Source organism: Haemorhous mexicanus, chromosome 14, assembly GCF_027477595.1.
Source record: "Haemorhous mexicanus isolate bHaeMex1 chromosome 14, bHaeMex1.pri, whole genome shotgun sequence".
NCBI classification, from domain to species: Eukaryota; Metazoa; Chordata; class Aves; order Passeriformes; family Fringillidae; genus Haemorhous; species Haemorhous mexicanus.
Window position 1 is genome coordinate 4,038,190 of NC_082354.1, and position 21,475 is coordinate 4,059,664.

The following is a 21,475-nucleotide window of genomic DNA, read 5'->3' on the forward strand; positions in this document are numbered from 1 at the left end:
TCTTACCTTTCCTCACAAATAATCCCTGTGGGCTCTTTCTACAGCAAGATGCATCAGTGCAGTGGCTGAGCAGAGAATGGATCCACTGCTTCCTTCTTTGGGGTGATATTTCCAGGTCAGGGAGGAGCTGTGCTGGCGTGCAGAAGCTGGTTCTGGTGCTGCTAGAGAAAGTCAGGGAAAATCAGTGCTGTCCAACAGAGCAAGGAATTGCTCACAGTGTCTGTAGAGCAGACAGTCTATTAGGACCTATACCAGATACAGCTGCTTGAAGAGTTTATTCACGTAGAACAAATTTCAGCTGAGCCAATTTGCTCGTCCTGGTTATAAATAACATGTGTTTCAGGCAGTCTCCTCATGTGCATAGCTGGAGCCCTGGGTAGGAAACCAAGGTCTTTTTCAGCTCTCTCCAGACTGCATTCCCCACAGACTTGTAAAATGTCTCATAATCAGCAGCATTGTACTTTGTGGAAGGCAGGAGGGATGAGGCATTTTTTCCAAGCTGTTAATTTCAAATTGTCTCCTGTTACATCATATGTATATACACAGAGTTTTAATGGCAAAGTAATGCCTTGGCGTGGTAATGGACTCCCTCTCTTTCTACAGGTTTCATCTGGGGAGAAATCAAGGAAATGTGGGATGGTGGATTCAATGAGTACGTGCATGACTGGTGGAATCTGATGGATTTTGCAATGAACTCCCTCTATCTTGCAACTATCTCCCTTAAAATTGTTGCCTATGTCAAGGTACAGTGACTTGGGAGAGGGAATTTGTAACGTGCTGGTGAGAGATGTGGTACACAGAGTACAAACTGTTCGAATCAAAATCACAAAGCAAAGAAAATAGCAGCTTTTCAAGCAGTCCAATTTTGAAAATTCACCTGGAAAGCTATTTTGTTTGGAGAATGAACATCCTGCTCATTCCGACTCTTTAATTAAAAGTTAAATAGATTGTTTAGGCACTGGGGAGAAATTTCTCCACTTTCTGTGCCTTTTGCAGCTACTCAGTTGCCAAGGCACTTTGTTTTCTGTGCTGGCACTGGACCTCCTTCAACAGTGCATAGTGAAAACATGGCTTTTGAATAAAATGGTAAAGGCAAAACAAGAACAGGGTTACCTGAAAACTTCTAGACCCAAGCTTTATCATCTGTATGATCCTACAGATCTGGAGATTGGTGATGAGAAGTTTGTGACAGGTCTACTGAGAAGAGCAAGACTGTTATTGGGAGGCCTCTCTCTGATAATCTGATATAAAGGGGTCAGCTCACTCTTCAATGTGTAACCTGTGGGCAGGGGAATGACAAAGGAGCAAGCTGGGGCTTTAACACCCTCTAGGTTCTTCCCTGTCATGTTCCATTTGGGGTGAGAGCCCACATCAGAGCTCATCCTCAAAAGCACCTTTCACACTTATCAACTTCTGATGCTCCAAATTAGCATCAGCACAGGGTTTGAAGCCAGGGGATGGCCTGAAGCACTTCCCTCACTTTCCTTCTGTCTCCCTTTTTCAAAGACAAGACACAAAAGTAAAATTCCTTATGCAACAGCTCTCTTTGGCTTCAGCTGGAGCTTCGTGCTTGGCCTAGTTCTTCCCCTGGTATGAATCAGCAGCAGCTTCACTGCAGTCAGTGAAATTACTCAGGTGTAAATCAAGCAACTGGGATCTGCTCCCTGGCCACCCCTGCTCTTCCCAGCTTTGCAAGGTCTCCACCTCTGGCAGCCCAGCTCCCAATAAGCAGGACAAGCCCTTCCCCAGAGCAGCCTTGTTTAGTGCTGGCCAGCAGGCAGAGGGGGAGAGAGGAGAACATTTCCCCAAGCCCCCTGACTCCAGAATGCAAACAGCCCTGCTATGGGGCCTTTGTTAAATCCTGAAGGCTGCAGTGTGGTGAGTCAGATTTTCAAAGGGAAAGGCTTTTCAGCTGGTTGCTGCTCCCTGAAGAGGCAGCTCTGTAACAGCATCAAAGCAGGAACAGATTATGTCTTTTATTCTCCCAACATTCAGAACCAGGGAGGAAATTACAGACTTGAAAGGTTGGTCTTTAAATCAGAAGCAATACCAAAAAAAACCACCAAACCAAAAAACAAAACAAAACAAAAAAACCAACAAACAAACAAACCAATAAAAAAACCCTGGAAATGGTAAAATGCACGGACAAAACTTAAAATGTTACCAATCTGGTTCTTCCTCACACAGATTACTAGAGGAGCTGTGCATCCAGGGGTTGTGCAGTCACTCTGGGATGTAAACTCTCAGCCAAAGCCAGCTCCAGAGGAGGTGCAGCTCTGTTTGTGCTCCCTGTGAGAGCCACAGAAACGTGCAGCTCAACCCCAAACCCCATGGGCCAGCACACAAAGGAGGGTTGGCAGGAACAGATCTGTCTGAGCCCAGATCAAACCTGCTTGGGTTAAACCTGGCCCATCTCAGGTCAGCTCCTGATGAGGGCCAGTGCCAGGCAATTCTGAGAGGTGCAGAAAATCTTCTGAACACGTGGTCACAGAAGTGCCCTGTGTCACTCAGGGGCTGCAGTGTGCTCTGCAGTGTGAGGGCTTATAACGTTGATAATGGCTTCAAAACATTTTGCAACATGGTTTGTTATTTATAGAACAGCCCTGAGCTGGAAGAGGCTGGGATATATGCCAATATACCATATTCTAACACTTCTTAGAACTTCAAAGGATTACATGGACATTTAACTTTCTGCCAAATAGCAGAAAAAATAAATTGCATACTGACACTAAATGCTTTCCATCCTTGTTTTTACGTGAAAACTTTTTTTTCCCTTGATTTGACTGGTTCCAAGACCTGGCTCTAATATTGTCTGATACCAATGGAATCTTCTGGCTAATTATAGGGTAGAAATACTTTCTTAATCAGTTTCTATTTGCTGCATTGAATTATCGTGTAATGAGGAAGGGTAAATGTGACAGCATGGTGTAATTTATTTGTACTATTCTGTGTACATCTCTGCTGTATTTCATCTTTTGAACAGACACCAAACCAAACTACTCCACCCTTCCCAGCTACCCAGCTTCATTAGGTAACTCTGAAATCTGCTGGTTTTCTGTTACCTGTGATGCCAGGTAACAGAAGATGCCCTGAAGATGCTATTTGCAAAGCGAGGAGATACCATCAGTTCATAAAGGACCAAAATGTGACCTTAATGACCTAAATATTGCTTTATTTATTGCTTTAAATATTGCACAGAATAGTGTCCCACACCTCTTTTTAAAGCAATATTTTAAAATATTTAATACCTTTAAAAATATAAATACCTTAAAAAAAGGTATTTTTCCCATTTATGTGCAGTCTGTGCTAAACCTTAGCAGAGAGCCTTGGGCTGCTGTGTCCAGCCAGCCTGAAGAAGAGAATTGGGAATAGCTGTGCAAATCTGCAGTCCAGAAGCAAATCTGCTTCCCAATCCCACCCACCCACCCACCCCCATTGCTGGATATCCACAAAAAGTTAACCTCTCTGCCTGTTTGTGGGCATTTGAAGACCCATCTTCAAATCAAGTTAACAGGCTGAGGCCATGCTGTTCATGTAATAAAGAACAGTTTGGAAATGTCAGAAGCAATCCGAGGTCATGCTGAAATGCCTTTGTATCATGTCTCATCTCCTTCATACAGAGGGATAGTTTGAAATATCAACCTGCTTTTTGCTGAGCCCTTGAAAAAGCTGGGAGCCCTTGAATACACTGGGGTTTGTGTATTGGACCTTCAGATTTAAATAGAAAGTCTCTGCAATCTCGTCCTGTCAGTGTGATATTGGTACCATTTCCTTTCCAGAGGTACCTGAATTATTTTAGGAGCCCAAAACACGCTGGTTATGGTTTTAGCTGTGTTATGCTGAGTGCAGTTCTGCCTTTTTATGCATGCTAAATGAGCGGAGACAAATGTTAAAAAGGACAATTATTCCTTGATGTTAAATGTCTTTGACTCCATTCTCTGTGCCACTGTCGTTAAGCCAGAGCAGTTACATTTTACATTTCACAGAACCAGAGCAGTTACATTTTACAGAACCAATCTTTTGTGGTACCTGCTCGCATCTGCCTGCACTTTGCTCAGAAAATGCTTCTGCTTTTACAGCTACATTACAAACCCAGTTAATGTTGTAATTGATGCACTCAACTGTACAGTGTTTCAGCTGTAATTAAGACCTCTGCTTTAGCAACTCTCCTAAAATTGCCATGACAAATTAACTAATAAGAAAATTAATATGATAAAAGCCTTTTGGTTCTGGGCTGCCTGCTCCATTTTTTTTTTTTTTTTTTTTGAGATTACATGGGAAGGAAAGCATCCAACAGTTCACTGCTTTTCTTCTTCCCTTCCTTCTCCATGCCTCCCATTGTTCCTGGAATGTGCAGTGTTTATAATGTGCAGTCATATTTAGGAGAAAGAAGAATAAAAGTAATTGGAAATTTACACCTGGAACATTCTCAGTCCTGAATCCCAGCTGTGAGTCTGACAGCAGCTGGGGTGTAAGGGGTTAAATGTGGCCTCAGCTCTCTTCACAGAGAGCAGCAGGCACAACTTTCCCAAGGATTCTTCCTGGGGAAGGCAGTGAGAACCTCAGAAAAGAAAAGAAAACAATTCTTATCTCTATTCACTGCTCCTATTTTTGCACGTGTGGAATGTGTTAGGGAGATTGTTTACCTGGAAGTGATTTGGTTAATTGGACACGGGTGAAAATGGTTTTGAGTGATTAGCCAGTCACTCAAAGCTGTGTCCTGGCTGTCTGGAGACAGTCACAGGCTTTTCTTTAATATCTTTAGTATAGTACAGTCCAGTATAGTATAGTATCTCTTTAGTATAGTTTTAATATATTATTAGTGTAATATAGTATAGCTTTAATAAAGCCATTGTTCAGCCTTCTGAATCATGGAGTCAGAGCACATTATTCCCAGCGTCAGGGGCTCCTTGCAGCGACAGTTAAAAGCCCATTTTGTGCCACAGTACCTGGTTAGGATTTACCTGTGAAGGGTTGGGTTAGTGGGTGTGAGCTTGGAGTGAGCCCAGAGAAATTACACCTCATCTCACTTTGATGCCCTTGTTCTTCCTTCCTTCCTGCCAGTACAACGGCTCTCGCCCGCGGGAGGAGTGGGAGATGTGGCACCCGACCCTGATTGCAGAAGCCCTCTTTGCAATATCCAACATCCTCAGTTCCCTGCGCCTCATCTCCCTGTTTACAGCCAACTCACACCTGGGACCCCTGCAGATTTCTCTGGGACGCATGCTGCTAGACATCCTCAAGTTCCTTTTTATCTACTGCCTGGTGCTGCTGGCTTTTGCCAATGGACTGAACCAGCTTTATTTTTATTATGAGACCAGTGCCTCGGAGGAACCCAACAACTGCAAGGGGATCCGATGTGAGAAACAGAACAATGCCTTCTCCACGTAAGACATCCTCTCTTTCTGCTTCTGAGGCTGCTTCCCCTGTCCCCTGCCTCCCCTGCCCTTGCCTGCTGCCTGTCACTGCGCTGACAGGGCCTTTATTTATTCATTTGCAAATGCCAGGTGAGGTGGTTGGCTCTGCAGGAGAGGTGGGAGTTAAGTGGGGCAGACATTGTGCTGAGCTCTGCCGTCACAAAGACTCTCACTTAGGTTCGGCACCAGGAGACCTTTTAGTTCTGGACCAAGGAGTTTCCCTGCATGATCCTGCAACTTAAATCTCATTATGGCTATGCACAATTTCAGCAGATTTGAGAAAGGAGGTGTAATTTTGCCACAGTAGTCGTTGCCTAATTACTGAAGAAAGGAGGAGAACCTGAAAAAAATGAAGAAAATAAGGGATAAACCTGTTAAAAACAGGAATTAATAAATAATGTGCCTGCAGCAACAACAACAATCTCACCTAGACCATTTTCATGGATACATGATGGTGCAGGCTTCTCTGATTTCCTTCCTTGCAGACTGAAATCCCAGCAGAACTTTTTTTTTTTTTGCTGGGAATGCTGGTACTTTGCTGAGATGCTGGCATGGAAATTACTGTGAGGACATCTGGCAGAGCTGAAAGAGAGAGCACATGCTGAAAAATGACATGAATTGTCTTGCTGATGTATTTGTTTTAATTACTAATAGTAGAAATAATTATAATAATCAGCCCCCACCCGATTGTTCTTGCTGCTTGCACAGTACTTAACTCACAATGGCAGGAGAAATAAATAAAGCACGGTCTAGAAAAAGGCCCACGCCCTGCAAACAAGCAAAACAAAACTGTTGTCCACCACTTTATGCTAAATTAAATAAAACTTGTCATGATGCCCAATAATTCTCCTCCCTCTGTCAGCTGAAGGTTTGGGGTTAAGAAAGGATTTGGGATGTATTTGCACTCTTATCAAAAACAGATGATGGCTCAGGCCACATGACTTGGTTGGGAGAGGAGAGGTTCCAGCTTTGTCCTGTGGGCTGTGTCCTAAAAGAAATGTGGAGTTTTCATGGGATAGAGCCCATCCTTCAAGAGCAGCAGGCCCTGGCACACCAGACATGTGCCACTTCCCACTGCAGAGCAGGGACACCACAGGCTTGATTAATTTTCTCATGAAACTCAACTCTGTCTGAGGGATGTGAATGGACCTGCACTGTGCTAATGAGAAACAGAATTAAAGATTTCAGACCTTTTTCTGTTTCAGTTGCCTCACGTGCCCCAGAAATGTGTTGTGCTGCCCTGGCAAAGGAATTAAATCACAAATTTATTCCTTGATCTGCGACCATTGATGCAGCAGCCACAGGGAGGAAAGTTTGGCAAGCACAGTGTGTGTTAAGGGGTAAACTCTACCTCAGGAAGGGTCAAGCCTACAAAATCCAGTACCAAACCCTGCCTTTCTCTGGAGCTGTGGTGAACAGATGTGTGCAGTTCTGCACTCTGGTTTGGGCCTGCCACCACTGCACACCGGGTTTTTTACAGATTTCATCGTGTCAGGTAAGTGGAGAAAGCAACAGCAGGATTTGACTGAAGGAAAAGAACATCAGGCCAGCAGGAAAAAAAAATAAATAAACAAAACAAGCAACCAACCATCCTGAAGTCTGTAAGAAGGTGTGATGTCTTGGGAGCTAAAAATTATACAAGAAGCACTTAGCAGAACGTGTGTCAATCAGCTTAAATGCAAGCCACAATTTCTGCCCCCCTAACATTCATTTGAACCCCCTGCCAAGGGAATGTAGCACAGAAAGGAAATTGAGGGGGCTCAGCCTTTGTGGCAGAGGTTTGTGTAAAACAAAATCCCAGTGGGAGGGGATCCATTAGGAGTGAGGTCTCCTGGCAGGGGACAGAACACTCTGCAGGTACTTTTTGTTTGAGGCTCGCTTAAGAAATTTATTTAACGTGTTCTTAAAAGTTTAAATGGTCTCTATTAACACCCCCAGCACCAGCTGACATTTGGCTGGGGAGCAGATGCACAGCATGGGGCAGTGGCTGGGAAGGAGCAGCTGCAGATCCAAATATTGTTTTGGGGGGGAGGCTGGAGCCAGTCCAGCCAGGGCTGGGGACCCTGACTTTGCTCATGGCTCATTCCTTATGAAGGAATAAATCTGCAAAGCTCTGAATCAGTGCACTTTGATTCCCACCAGCATTCCTGGCCTCACACAATGAGCTCTAATTCTTCTGGGGGAGCAAAGAGGGCACCCCTGGTGTGTGTGCAGTTGTGTCAAGCGTGACACCTATTTACTGGCACCTTATTTCCCATTACTCTCAGAGGGTGGGTTTAACATTTTCTTGGTGAGGAAATTTTCTGCATTGCACACACAGATCATGGAAAAGTAATATTCCTTTGTGACAGCAATGAGGGGAAGTAATGAATAATTTAAGGTTTTCTGCTTTGGCCTTGCCATCCCTCAGAAAGCAGAGTGCCTGCTGCTTAGGAAGATGATTGGAAAATATGTTTATAGCTGTGATGCTGGCAACTAAAGGAGGGAGAGGAGGGTGAGGAAGAGGAGGAAGGGGTGGAGGAAGTCACATCTCCCTGTCTGCTGTGTCCTTCTCTCTGCCATTCCCCTGGGCACAGGTTCCTGTGGCACAGGGGGCACTTGCTCTCTCCAAGCCACCATGGAGAGTGGTGGAGCTGTGAGAATTCTTCTGCTTGATTAGGATTCAAAATACACTCAGCAGGACATGAGAGCCTCTCAATCACAATTTCCAAAACTCTATTTCTTTACAGCTGCTTCTCCAAAGTAGTGTGAGCCTGCCCTGAAACATGGACTGTGAAAAGAAGCTGTGGACCTGTCCTGTCATTAAACACTGAGGACACAGCACCACACAGCATCCTCACTGCTCTGCAGAGCTGCAGGAACCACCTGGTGTCTTTGCCAAGGGCACTACGTGCCCATATGTGACTGTTTGCTTTGTCTGGGCCCAGATTACACACCTGGGTAATCTTGTGCCTCTAGAAGAACACACAACACACGAATCACTTCTAGAACTGATTTCAGTTCAATGATTAGAACCCCTGCCTCTCTTGTACTTTGTAGCCCAAGCAGTATTTCTCCCGTTAATAGTAAAAATATTATAAATACTTTAAAAGACAGCTAGCACTCTACCACTTCTAGTAAAGAAATGCTTGGCATTCTTTGGTTAATCTGTATTTTACTACCCTGGTTATTTAATAAGCCTAATGAACAGCCTGAGCTTTGGGAGGGAGGATTTTTGGAGGGAGTTTTTTTGGGAGGGAGCATCTTTATGATTTTGGCCAGTGAAAAACATAAGCTACATCCACAAAGTATAAACAGAACCCTCCTATAAGGCATGGGGATACATGTGAACAAATGCCTGGAGATGATGGGAGAACAGATTCCTGGCATGTCAAGTAAAGCATCTGAATTATTCATATTGCTGTGCCTAGTAGTCGCATTTGAAAACATCTGCCGACCTCAGGCCAAAATGGGAACTCTTAAACAGGCATATAAATGTCATTTTTGGATGATATAAATGCCATATTTTGGAAAGCCAAAACAGAGATGCCCAAATAGAGCAATTACTTCGATTGCTGATTACGCGTCTGATGTGACTGTGAAAGGTCACTGGAAGCAGAGAGACCTGGGATGATCTCAGCAGCTCAGTGGGGTCAGGTCTGGTTCATCTGGGGAAGGAAGCCTTCAAAAGAAGAGAAACTTTGAGCTGAGTTAATGTGATGACTCTTTCATCTGAGTCATTACCCAGCAGTGGTTGCAGGGTTTTGCCAGGGACTCTGCCCCTGGTGGGTGGGAGCTGCTGCTCCAGCCACTCAGAGCCCCCAGAGTTTTGGGCAGGGGCACTGCAAACAAAGCAGAGTTTTGGGCAGGTGTGTTCCAAACACAGCAGCATTTTGGGCAGGTGTGTTCCAAACAGAGCAGAATTTTGGGCAGGTGTGTTCCAAACAGAGCAGAGTTTTGGGCAGGTGCACTGCAAACACAGCACTGCAAATTAGAGCAGAAGGTGCAAGTGCTGTGGTTTCTGCCAGCTCCCACCTCGTGGTGCCTTGTTGTTGTGCACTGCTCACTGCTGCAGTCATGCTTGGGGCTGGGTTCCCTGAGCATTCATCCTGCAGACATGTTAATGATGCAGGCACTGATTAAACAGGAGAGTTTATAGATAGCAGCAGCATCGCAGCATGGCAATTTTAATTAAATGGAATATATTGTGGCTGTTCTTTGCAATGTGCACAGTGGGAAAGGGAGCCTTGGGTTCCTTGGGGAAGTCGTGCTCGCTGCATCTCACAAGGATGTGGACTGGGCTCTTGGACAGACAGCAAATGCTGTTGATGGGACAGCTCTCACATGCATTGGCTGGTGGCTCACTGTGGCTGAGCACAGGCTGTCCCCAGGGAGGATAAAAGGCTGTGCTGACTGGCTGCTCTGTGGTGCCCCCAGTATCTGTGTGGGAGAAGATCATTTGCCACCCCCCAGCATCAGGTTGCCAGCTAAAAATCTGTTTTCTTTGCAGGCTTTTCGAGACCCTCCAGTCACTCTTCTGGTCTGTGTTTGGGCTGCTGAATCTCTATGTCACCAACGTGAAAGCCAGGCACGAGTTCACAGAGTTTGTTGGGGCCACGATGTTTGGGACCTACAACGTCATCTCCCTCGTTGTGCTGCTGAACATGCTCATAGCCATGATGAACAACTCCTACCAGCTCATTGCTGTGAGTTACCCCTTCTCTTGCTGCTGGCATTGCTCCCTGTGTGCCTCACTGGTCTGATTTGCAGCTAGTGGGTCCCTTCTGGGCGGCTGGAGACTGCTGCCCCCACTTTCTGCCAGCAGGTAGCTGGGATTCCTGCTCACCAGCCTGAATCATGCCTGAGGAGGAGGTTTTGCTCTGTTTGTGAAGCTTCTTAGCTGGAAAAGGCTCATGGGCTGTGATCTGCCCTGTCTCCTCCTGTGGAGTAACCTTGCTGACCACCTTGGGTGTGTAAAGGGAAACCTTCCCACTGCTTCCTGAAGTTTGGTTAGAGCTTGGGGGTTGGGTGTTGTGGTGTATTTTTTTATCCTATTTCTGCTTTCTCCTGTGAAACCACGTGTGTCAGGAGCCCAGTCCTGCAATTTCTTTTTCCACAGTCTTCCCACTTGAAATTAGATCATGTCCATCTGTAATACCAGAGTCTCCTGGCTGTATAACCATGTGAGATTCCTGAGTAATCCCAGTGCAGGATGGATCTGAGCTGAGGCAGCTCGGGCATGTAGAGCCCTCATCAAACTGAACTTTCATTTGAATGTTCAGACCTGTTTTCTCCACTGTAATCTCATTCTGTGTACCCAAAAGCCAATCTGTGCCTTGATGATTAAATTTGTCAACAGACTGAAAGCTGAAGCAGCGTGGCTCTGCATTTTAAGGCTCTTTAGGTCAGGAACAGTATGGAAGGAAGTAAAATCTTGTATGCACAGGACTTCAGATGAACCAGTGGGCACTTACTCTCCATTGTGACCACTAACATGACAGGTTTGGAGACAGGGAGGTGCTGAACTGCTGCAGCATCTGGGAGCAAAACAGGACTGGGGGGAGCTGTTTGTGTCCCTGGCTGGTCACTCAGTACAGAGGGAGTGGAAGGTTCCTCCTCTGCTTTGGTGACTCTTGTTTTATTCTACAAGATAAACCAGAGCAATAACAGAACCAGAAGCAGTTCTCCTACTATTTCCATTTACAAATCCCTGGACAAGTCTCCGGGGATGTGTGTGGGTGAGTTCCTTTCCTGGCTAAAGCACAGAGGGGAGTATTGAGTTGTTTTCTTGAACAGGTTCCACAATTGTTGTTGATTATCTGCTGATTCAAGTGGCTCCTAAATTCACTTGGTCAAATTGCTGATTCTTTTGGACATCTGATCTTTATCATGGTAAAAAGTATGAGAAAAACTGGACCACTGACCTTCCAGATGAGCAGAAAAGCAGTTTATCACAAAGGCATTTATCAGTCTGTTTCAATGCTTCAAGTGCTTTCTCTTTGTTCGCTGCTACTCCTCACATTCCAGGGAGACTGGAACGAGGGACAGAAAACAAAGATTCTCTCCTTGGCCATTTTCTCCAATTCCCTTTCCTTTATTGTCATCGAACAGGCTTGTCACTAAGACAAAGGCCCAGCCTAAGACTGGCACAAGAATAGCAGTATTTGCTATTCACAGGGCCACAAACCACTCATCATTCTTTCCCTGAATAATTCGAGTGATGCAATGACACATTACACACAATCCCGCATGAATTAGAGGGACCCATCATAACAATTAGCTGAAGAGAAGGCTCCAGAGAGGGCTGCTGTGTTCATGGTTTTGTGTCTGCAGCAGCTGGCAGCGGGGACTGGCCCCATCAGAAAGTCTGCCCTTGACAGACCCGGGGCTGGAGGACTGGACTCTCCAGAAAACTGAGGCAAAGCATGGAGTTCAGTGAGCAGCATGAGCCCCTGCTTGGGAAAACGACCCTGGAAATGCTACAGGAGACTTTGTTGTCACTGAAAGTGTCTGGCTGCAGGTGATACCGAGAGCAGTGACATTTCCTGGGAAGGCAGGAGGCAGGCACTTCCCATCTCTGGCCAGCTGGGGTCTGCAGGCTGCATTCCTGCATGCTTCCTCTCAGGGACAGATTTCCTTGGTGTGTCTTCTCAGGGCAAACATCAATTAATCTCTCCCCCGAAGAAAACAAGTCGTTAATAAACGCTGAGCTTTACAAATGTGGGGCATTAATTAACCTCCTGTAATCAGGTTCACCCCTGCTGAATGAGAGCAGGCTGGGTGCTAGACTGGGCACTTCTTCCTCCTGGTATTTGTATTGCAGTGGGTACATGTGGAATGACAGCATTCCAGGGGGAAGGAGGGGAAAGGAGTCCTTGGGGTGGGGTGGAGGTCTTCTTCTGCACCAGCAGCAAATGCTGTGCCACAAACATCACTGCAGAGCAATAAAACACACGTGGGGGGTGAGATGAGAGTGCATCTCTGCCTGCTGACTCCCCTGCAGTGGAGTGCTGAGGACATCTTCAATGAGCCCCAGGCAGTGCTGCAATGCAAACAGGCTTTCTCCCTTCCTCTCCTGAAGGGACAAATACACCTCATGCATTTGCAGCAGTCATTCTTCAGGTCAGCTTTTCTCCTGTGTTCACACTGAGTTTCTGCTGCGAGGTTTGAGAAAGGAGAATCTGGGCTGCTCCTCCTTGGCCCTTCCTTGTGTCTCCCCAGTCTGGGGATTAGGGCTTGGTGCTTAATTAGGCACTGCAGGCACACAGCATGAAAGCACCCCGGGCTGTGGAAGGCAGAGCAAGGCGAGCAAAGAGTAAAACCTCTGCTTCAAGTGGTTCTTGACTCAGAGAAGGAAGAACTTTTCTGCCGTAATTTTGTTGGTTTTTTCCTCAGCTGTTTCAGACTTCAATAAACACACACTTCCAGGAGTGCCCTGAAGCAGTTTCAATATCGATTATTTCCAGACAGCCCATTTTTCTCCTTTGCCAAACCATACCTTGGTTATGGCAGACACCATCTTTCACCAAGAAAGCAAACAAAATCCAAATGCAATGCCCCAAATTTCCATACCCCCCTGTGTTTCAGTATGGGGAGATCAGAATGTTTTATCCAAGCAGCACAGGGTGCAGTGGGATGTTATGCAGTGCCAGCTCCCTCATCTCAATACCTTCCAGACGTGACAGAATTGCCATTAGCCCAGGATGGGAAGAGGAATTTGTCACAATCACAAGAGGAAGGACAAGGGAATGATGTGAGAGTGGCCAGGTGGCTGCATCGTTTGTTAAGTGGCAGAAAGTAACTGAGTGGGTGATGAGGACACTTTGTGTGATGGGCTGTTTCTCATCAAGCCATCCTCCTGCCAGGTGATAACTTTTTCAGAATAAGGGGGATAGTTGGTGTTCCCGAGGGTGCAGGTGCATTTTGGCCCTGGGGGTGCCCTCGGGGGCAGGGACACTTGCAGGGATTTAAGGTGTATTTTCTGACAGCCTGTTCCTTGTGGCCACACCTTTGACTATTCTGGGGAGTCAGGCAAGAATTGGTCACTGGAACTGCACCAGGAGTGGTGACTCTGCAGCAGCAGGAGCAATACCAGTGGGAGAACAGCAAGCTAGGGCTGTGCAGGATGGGAGGCACGGGCTGTGAGCTGCTGGGCAGAGCTGCAGGTGAGGTAGGGTGGTAAATGGTGCACAACAGCTCTGCACGTTAAAGAGAGATGCGAGCCCTCACAGCCTTCAGATGTTCTGGGAAAAAAGTACAAAGATGCTTAATGCCTCAGGGATTACTTACACCAAAGGGAGCCTGAGAAAAATTCCCTCCAGCTCCCATGGGAGAAGGTGTTGCAGCCTCGAGTGTGTGGTGCAGTGTCCGTGTGTGATGTTGGAATAATGACTTCAGCAGCCAGCATAAAGCTACAAAATTCTTCTGTGCATTGTCTTTTGTATCCTCCTGTTGGTTGGTATCTCTGTTATTTCGAGTTAGCTCATCCCAGACAGCTGTTCCTGCAAAAGGCTGCAGTCTTTAAAACAATAAAAAAGTTTTAAGTGTGTCTCTGAGAGGATGTCTAAATTGGAACTGAGCTGCCAGTGTTTGGGTTGCAGGAATCAGGGCATTGGGCACCAACCTCAGGATGCAGTTTTAGATGATGAAATTAAATGGAATGGATTCACACAGGGAGTTTAGGACGAGAATGAAGAATAGAAATATTTTGCATGGCAAAACAAAAGCTGTACACGAAACAGAAATGGCATGTGCAGCTAAAAAATAAAGAAAACTTTGACTGTAAGTATAGGGATATTAGATACAGAATTTTCTCAATTTTTGCAGGCCAGAGAGCTTAAAAATTAAGGCACAGAGAAACATAAAGATTTTTCAGCTCCCTATTACATTGTTTCCAAGATAACTTTGGATTTCTCCCAGGTGGCAGTTTCAAACTTTTCTTCTTCTTCTGCCAAGCACACAGATTCCTCCACTTTGCTGCAGCAGCTGAACTCCCTCAGCACCATGGCAGTAATTGCTACCCAGTTTAATTCACAACACCAGCAGAAATTCTCTTCCCCACTGTGATTTGTGACCCTCAGGACTGTCAGAAAATGTTCCTCTGCTTGCACGACCTGCACAGGTATTACCTGGTGGTTTTGCTGAGGAGGAATTTTATGAATCAATAAACTTAGTTTGAAGTACAACAGCTGCCCAGTCCATGCATTGGGCAGATTTTGGGGTGGTGGGTGTTCCCCTATAAAGGTAAGGCCAGCTCCTAAATCTGGTCTCAGAACTAATCTCTTTTAAAGCATCAGGAAATGTTCATCTCCCAGGTCCATTTCAACACCATCAATTTGAATTTCTTAGAAATTAAGCCATCAGTTTTTAACTCTGTAATGCTGCAGGAAATGAAATTATGCTCTTGTTGTGTTGCCAGTACAAGCTGGGATCAATATTTCTTGAAGATTTTTATGGTGCAGTGAAACAAGGAGGGTCTGGAAAGAGAATGAAATGGCTCTTCCTTGGTTTGCCAGCTGAGTGAACACCCCTCTTTGCCCCTCAGTTTTGTGTCCCTCAGAGCCTCCTGCTGACCAACACACACACCTGCTGGTCACTGCCCACATGCAGAAGTGTCTGAGGTGCAGGTGGCACACTCACACCTCTCCTTTATTCTACAGCACAGCTGTAATGACCCAGATCTCAATTACTGCACTCATCCCTGGATCAGCAATAATTAATTGAAATGGGAAATTCTCCTGCACTTGGTCAGTGCCTTCAGTGACGCTTGGGCAGGCAGACAGGACAAGGGGAATGGCCTTGAGCTAAAGGAGGGTGGGTTTAGATCAAGCCTAAGGAAGGAATCCTTCCCTGGCAGGGTGTGAGGCCCTGGCACAGGGTGCCCAGAGCAGCTGGGGCTGCCCCTGGATCCCTGGCAGTGCCCAAGGCCAGGCTGGACAGGGCTTGGAGCAGCCTGGGACTGTGGGAGGTGTCCCTATGGCAGAGGGTTGGAATAGAATGAGCTTTAAGGTCTGTCCCTGTCAGAGCCCAGGAAACTCCTCTGGCTGCCCTGGAGGACTCCAGACCCTGGCAGGGGGCTCAGAGACCTTGGCACTGAGTCAAAGACACCTGTGCCTTGGATTTTAACCCATGGAAACAATTACCAACTTGGTGTGAAGATGTACAAGCCACAAGAGTTTGAGTAGGATGACAGTGAATTTGTCACAGGGTGAAAAAGCAGAATTTTGGGGATTTAGAATGGGGGTTCAAGAGGCAAGATGGAGAAATCTGGGCGTGTCCTGTCCTTCTTCTTCATCTTCTTGTCCTCTCTCCTGCTGTGATGGTGGCACTTCTGGATTGGTTTAGAGTAGAGACAGACTGTCTAACACAGGTGATAGGGATTGGGAAGTTATTGTAAATAAAGCACAGGTAGTTCTTAGTATAAGAAGCCAACACCACCCCAAGGGCAGGGACTGTGCCTCAGCCCGACCTGCTGGACAGAGCTCAGCAGGGCAGAGACAGAACGTAACAGATAAGAAAAGATAAACAACCTTGAAAAGCAGAACCCATGAATCTCGACTTCTTCACTCATGGCACTGGAAAAAAGAGACTTTCTGATACCTCAGGGGTCATCTCAACCACAGAAATGAGACCCCCCAACCCAGCCCAGTCCGTGACTCCATGGTTTCTGTCCCATTTCCCATGGAGTGCAATCCATGTGAGGAAATGCTGGACCCCCACTCCTGTTCCCTGCCGAGGAGCTGCAGCCCACCTCTAGAGCAGTGGGATTGATTCCCAAGGCTGAGTGCTCTCTCTGCACCTTGTGGCTGGGTGTGGGGGGACTGCCAGCAGATTTTCCTTGGAAAGGGAAGGGAAATATGCAGCAGTGGTCTGTTGGGATGCTCCCATACAGCCTGTGTGTGTGAAATTAGCCCTGGAGCCTCGCTCCAGACTGGCAGGCAGCTTAATTGCTTTTTGTTAGCAAGCTAAAGGATTCATTTGAAGGTGTAGAACTGTTTGTCTTTTTGCTGGCTTTTGCCTAATTACATGTAACCCATGGACTTGAATCACATTGTTAATATTCATCTGGTGTTTGCAGAGCCTCTAAATAGAGGCACTCGATGTGCTCCAGCTTCACATGCTGCATCTTCTGTTCTTAGACCAGACAAAGCTCGTGCTCCGTCCTGGGATCCAGTCCTGCCTCTCCTGTGAGAACTGGCAGCAGAATCAGGAGGTTCAGCCTTTCTGTTGCTTTTCATCTTGGAAGCCACAGGAGTTTGTGTGTCCCTGGGGACCACCATGGCCAAACCATCTCGGGGATTATTCAGGGCACAAAAGTTACACTCAAGTGAAAAAAAGAAGAGCTTGCAATCTGTAGATGAACCCTGGCTGATTTAAGATATTCCAGGGAGATTGCTGGCACTTATTTTTGGAATTTTCAGGGCTGGGCTCTGGGGGTTTTTGGTGTGGTTAACACCCCAGTGCCCTGCCTGACAGGTCAATAACTCTCTGCCCATTTCGTGTGAGCAGCACAGCAAGGTTTGCTCTTGCTACATGATAGAAGTTGAAGTATCCAGATGGAAGCACATAGGTTGCAGCCCCTGCATTATCCCATCTTTTATTTAGGCCTGACAAGCTCAATTAGCATTATCTTGTGCTTCTGCATCGAGGGGACTCTTGTTAGAAAGGCAGGAGAGAAAGAGGAAAAGTGAAAGATAAAGGGAGAATATTACTGAGGAAAAAGCAGGGAAATACTAAAAAGGATTTATCTGGGAAGAGCTTTCCCCTGGTACTGAACAATGGAAACAGCTATATTACTAAGAATTCTCTGAAATAATGACTTTTTAGCTGCCAGTGCTTCAGAGATTTCCTTTTGCAACGTGCTGCAATCTTGCAAATAAATGGATGCTGATCATACAGGTGAAAGAGGATACCCACAACCACTCCTAATTAAATGGGGATATGATTAATAACCTGGTCCTGTTTGCTGGTCCTGTTCCCTGTAGCTGAGTGGCTACTCAGCTACAGCCCCTGCTTTTTGGGGGAGAAAACAGAGCCTTCTCTCCTGAGCAGTGCTGTCTGCACAGCTCCAGGTTCACTTCCAAACTTGAGCAATCTCAGACATTTATAATCTGTCCCTTCCCTTTGGCTCAAGGATGGATTTAAATGGTCAGGAGACAGGATTTTTCAATTTTTGAGCAATTACTCAATTTTTGGCAGCTAAGCTCAGGCGCTGCATTTCAGTGGCTGTGCAAGCAGGCTGCCTTCTAGAGGTCTTGGGCACCTGCTGCTCCCTCTGGTGCTGTGACCTTTCCAGGCTCAGTAAAACACATAATCCAGCCCCACTCCTGTGCTGAGGAAAGGCAGTTTATGGGCAGCCATAAAAGAGCAGAGCACTGAGGTATTTGGTGCCTGAATACTTGCACAGAGTCGTGTTCCTGCCAGGAGCAGGGAGGGGACACGAGGAGCAGCAGCCTTGCCTTTGGTTCTGAGCAGATGAGGGAGTTCTGAGATTTGGGAAGGTGAAGCCTGGCACCTCCAGAGCCCCCTGCCAGCCCCAGAGGCTGCTCCAGCCCAGTTTCACAGTGTTCTGCTCCATCCTCAGCAGGACACCATGACTCACGGGCTGGGTTTTGGTTTCTGGGCTCTGCCTGTGGTTTGTCCTTCCCCTTTGAAGTTCACCTGCAGCAGCTCAGCTGGAGGAGCCAAGGTCAGACACGGAGTGCAGCCTGGTGAATTCTGCAGTGCTCCTTCCTGCCAGGGCAGGTTTGTGCCAGGGAATCATCCTGGCTGTGTGCAGCAGGGAATCCAGGGTTCCCATCCACCTGCAGCAGGTAGCCTGGACTGACAGGCTGAGCACCCTGAGGCCAGAAGAGAGAGCTGAGTTTGATTCCTGAGCTTTAGGAGTGGTTGCTCAGAGAGGAGCAGCCACTTTCTTGAGCCCAGCAGTATCTCCAGGTGTAATGCAGATATGATACCTTTAGCAATGAGAGCTTTAGGGACTCTTAGAATGGCTTGGGTTAAAAAAAAAGACCTTTGAAGATCAAATCTCAGCCTGACTGGCTATGCAGAAAAAAAATCAAAGACAATCTTCTGGAAATAGGGCAAGTAAAAATGAGGCTGAGTTTGTTTATTTTTTGCCTTAGCACTAACAGAGTCATAAGCACTCCAGCACTTTGGGTTGTCCATACCTGCTCAGCCCTCCAGTTCCCCAGGACATGTGAGGTTTGGTTTTGACCTGGCTGGAGGTGGTTAAGTTATCAGCACAGATGCCCCTTATCTCTCTGACCTTCAGCATGAAAAGAGGCTCTTATCAGGCAGTGATGGAGGAGAAAGAATGGATGGCAGGGAGAACAAAGCCTTGGTGATATCTTCCTGCTGAGGCTTTTACAGAGCTGTTTCTCTGCATGACCTTCCCACTGCTCAGATTTATTTGACTATTAAAATAAAAACTGAACTTAACTGGAATATGACTGCAGAAACAAAAAGGTGTCAGTTCCCATAATTTAACTGCAATAAAACCAGCACAATCCCCAGTTCTCTGTGTTTTCTCCAACATAATATTCCCTGGCCTTCTCATTAGCTGTCGTTGCTTCCATCCAAGATGCTGCTGGGAGATGAAAAGTATTTGATATATATCTGTATATGTACATATAACCTAAATACATTGTGGAATGCAGCACATTGTGAGCCATAAGAACAATTTTAATTATGAATATCTTCTGCACATGGAAGTTATAAATAGCAGAGATGCTAAAGCATGCATTTTCCAAGTACAAACAAACTGATTCCCTGGGGCTGGGAGAAGCAGCCAAGGCTCTGGGCAGGGATGGGCAGTGCCACAGCTCCTGGGACAGGTCTGCTGGGCTGGCATCCAGCGGGGAATGTCCCTGCTCTCTGCCCCACCTGGCATGTTCAGAAGCCACTTGTGGTTTTCTTTTCCATTTCCATAATTCCTGAACCTCTTTGGCTGTGCTCCAGAGATGGAGTCCTTTATCCAACAAAATGCAGGTCCTGTGCTGTGTCTTGTTGACATTGCACTGGCCATTCCCAAGCGGGGGGCCTTGGACACTGCAAAATTAAGGAAATTTTTCCTCACTTCCTCCATTGCAGTGTGTTCTTTCACAGGCTCTGCCATGTGGGATCTTTCCCAGCCTTCAGGCTCTGAAGGCTCACAGTCCCAGTGATGGCTTACCTGCCATATAAAACTTTGGATTGGAGGGTTTTTCTCCCTTGTGCTCTGTTTGCTTTCCTCACCTAAGAGCCTTGCTGCCTTTGGCCAGACAGGGGTAGCTCTTGCCTGAAGTCATTTCCCTGCATCCTGCTCCAGGAATTCACTTTCCTTGTTTCCCAGTGCTGTATTTATTTGTGAGTGTTTCCTCAGGACCTGCCCATGCTCCTTTTCTGTGCTGGAGCCAAAACCCCCCTGTGTCCCCCCTGGAGCTGATCCTGGGGAGCTGCTCTCCCTTCCCCCCCTCCCTGCCCTGCCTGCTGCTGCAGGGGCTGCTCCAGGTGGGTTTTCCCTGATTTTCCTCCATAACCCAGGGCTGGCTGTCCCAGGGCAGTGCCACTGCAGCTGCCCAGGACTTGCCTTGTGCTCCTCAGTGCTTTCATCTCTTCTCTGGCTGTCTCATCCCCTGACTGTTCTAATTGCTTTTCCTAATGCTAGGTTGTCCTCCTTTAGTAATTTTTCTTGCATTATTTTGGAGATTGATCCTATTAAGTTCTTACCCCTCAGTATGTCATCCCCAGCTTTGAAAGCAAAGTCATTTGTTGCCAGCTGCAGCTGAATTACCTAGGCATTAATTGACTTTGTAGCTTCCTGATTTTCTCACAGACTTTTTCTTTCTATGACATCCTTTCTTTTGAACAATGTTAAGCACCACTTACGTCAAATAGCCTGCTTGGAATTTTGCTGCTTGCTTCTCTGAGCTTGTCACCAAGCCCCCGAGCTCTGCTGATGTTATTTCCAGTTTGCCTGACACATATTACAAAATTAACAGCTTTGAAACAGCACAAGAGTTGCCTGTGTGGAGCTCTGTAAAGATTACATTTCTCCTGACCCTCTTTCTGCAGTGCTTTCTGTTCAGGACACACAAGGGCATCTTTCTTGTGCTAGCCTGCTTGAAAGCCAGCCCTGATACATTTTCTGTGCAGTTTCCTGCTCTGGGTTTAGCTCAGAGCAATAAAGAGGCACGTGGAGAGAGAAATGTGTTGAGTGGAGTGTAATGACTTTGCAGCACTGCTAATTACACAGCAAAAAAGGCACCTTTGAAGTTCCCGTGCCTCTGGGGCAGCCAGCCTCCCTTACTCAGTAGCCTGCAGGGTAAATGTTACATCTCCTCCTTCCTTCCTAGAGCAAAGTGCAGCTTGGGCACATCCTTATCCTGTGGGGCTGCTGGTGGCTCTTCCTGGGGTGGGACAGCAGCAGAGAGCTGCTCCTGCTGCAGAAATCACTCCAGCTCCTGCCAGCACTCCTGGCACAGCTAGAAAGCTTCCCATCCCTCCTTCAGAGGCACTCAGCCACAGCCAGACAGCCTGGTCCCCAGGGCACTGTCAGAGCCATCTATATCTGCATCTGACAGGCAGCAGCCTGATTCCCAGCCTAGCCCACTGCCTGTTGTGTAACAAAACACAGGAAAGGCTCACACAGCCCTTTTCGTGCCAGACAGAGTGATGCTGGGGATCTTTGTAGGTCATTCCTTCCAAGTGGCTGTGGGGAGGATTTGCATCCCAGGAAGTCCCAGAGGAAGGGGCAGGAGCCCTTGGGCACCTCTGTGTGGCACGGAGGAGCTGGAGCAACTGATCATCTGGGATTGTTTGGCGGTGGAAAAGTCGGAGGATCTCAGCATGCCTGGCTGCTGAGCATCAGATCACCCCAGCATTCGATTTCGTAGAAATATTGGGATGATTTGGGTTGGAAGGGACTCCAAGATCATCTTATTCCACCCACTGCCATAGCAGGGACACCTCCCACTGTCCCAGGCTGTTCCCAGCCCTGTCCAGCCTGGCCTTGGGCACTGCCAGGGATCCAGGGGCAGCCCCAGCTGCTCTGGGCACCTGTGCCAGGGCCTGCCCACCCTCACAATAAAGGAATTTAT

At 46.9% G+C, this 21,475-nt stretch overlaps 1 protein-coding gene across 1 annotated transcript in view; it reads left to right on the top strand.

Moving 5' to 3' along the window:
• TRPC5 (transient receptor potential cation channel subfamily C member 5) overlaps positions 1 to 21,475 on the top strand; it is a 71,084-nt gene that overhangs the window by 34,435 nt on the left and 15,174 nt on the right. The window contains exons 4-6 of the mRNA XM_059859459.1: positions 604 to 743; positions 5,065 to 5,387; positions 9,907 to 10,102. Coding sequence (XP_059715442.1) covers positions 604 to 743; positions 5,065 to 5,387; positions 9,907 to 10,102 — 659 coding nt within the window. The remainder of the gene's footprint in view (positions 1 to 603; positions 744 to 5,064; positions 5,388 to 9,906; positions 10,103 to 21,475) is intronic.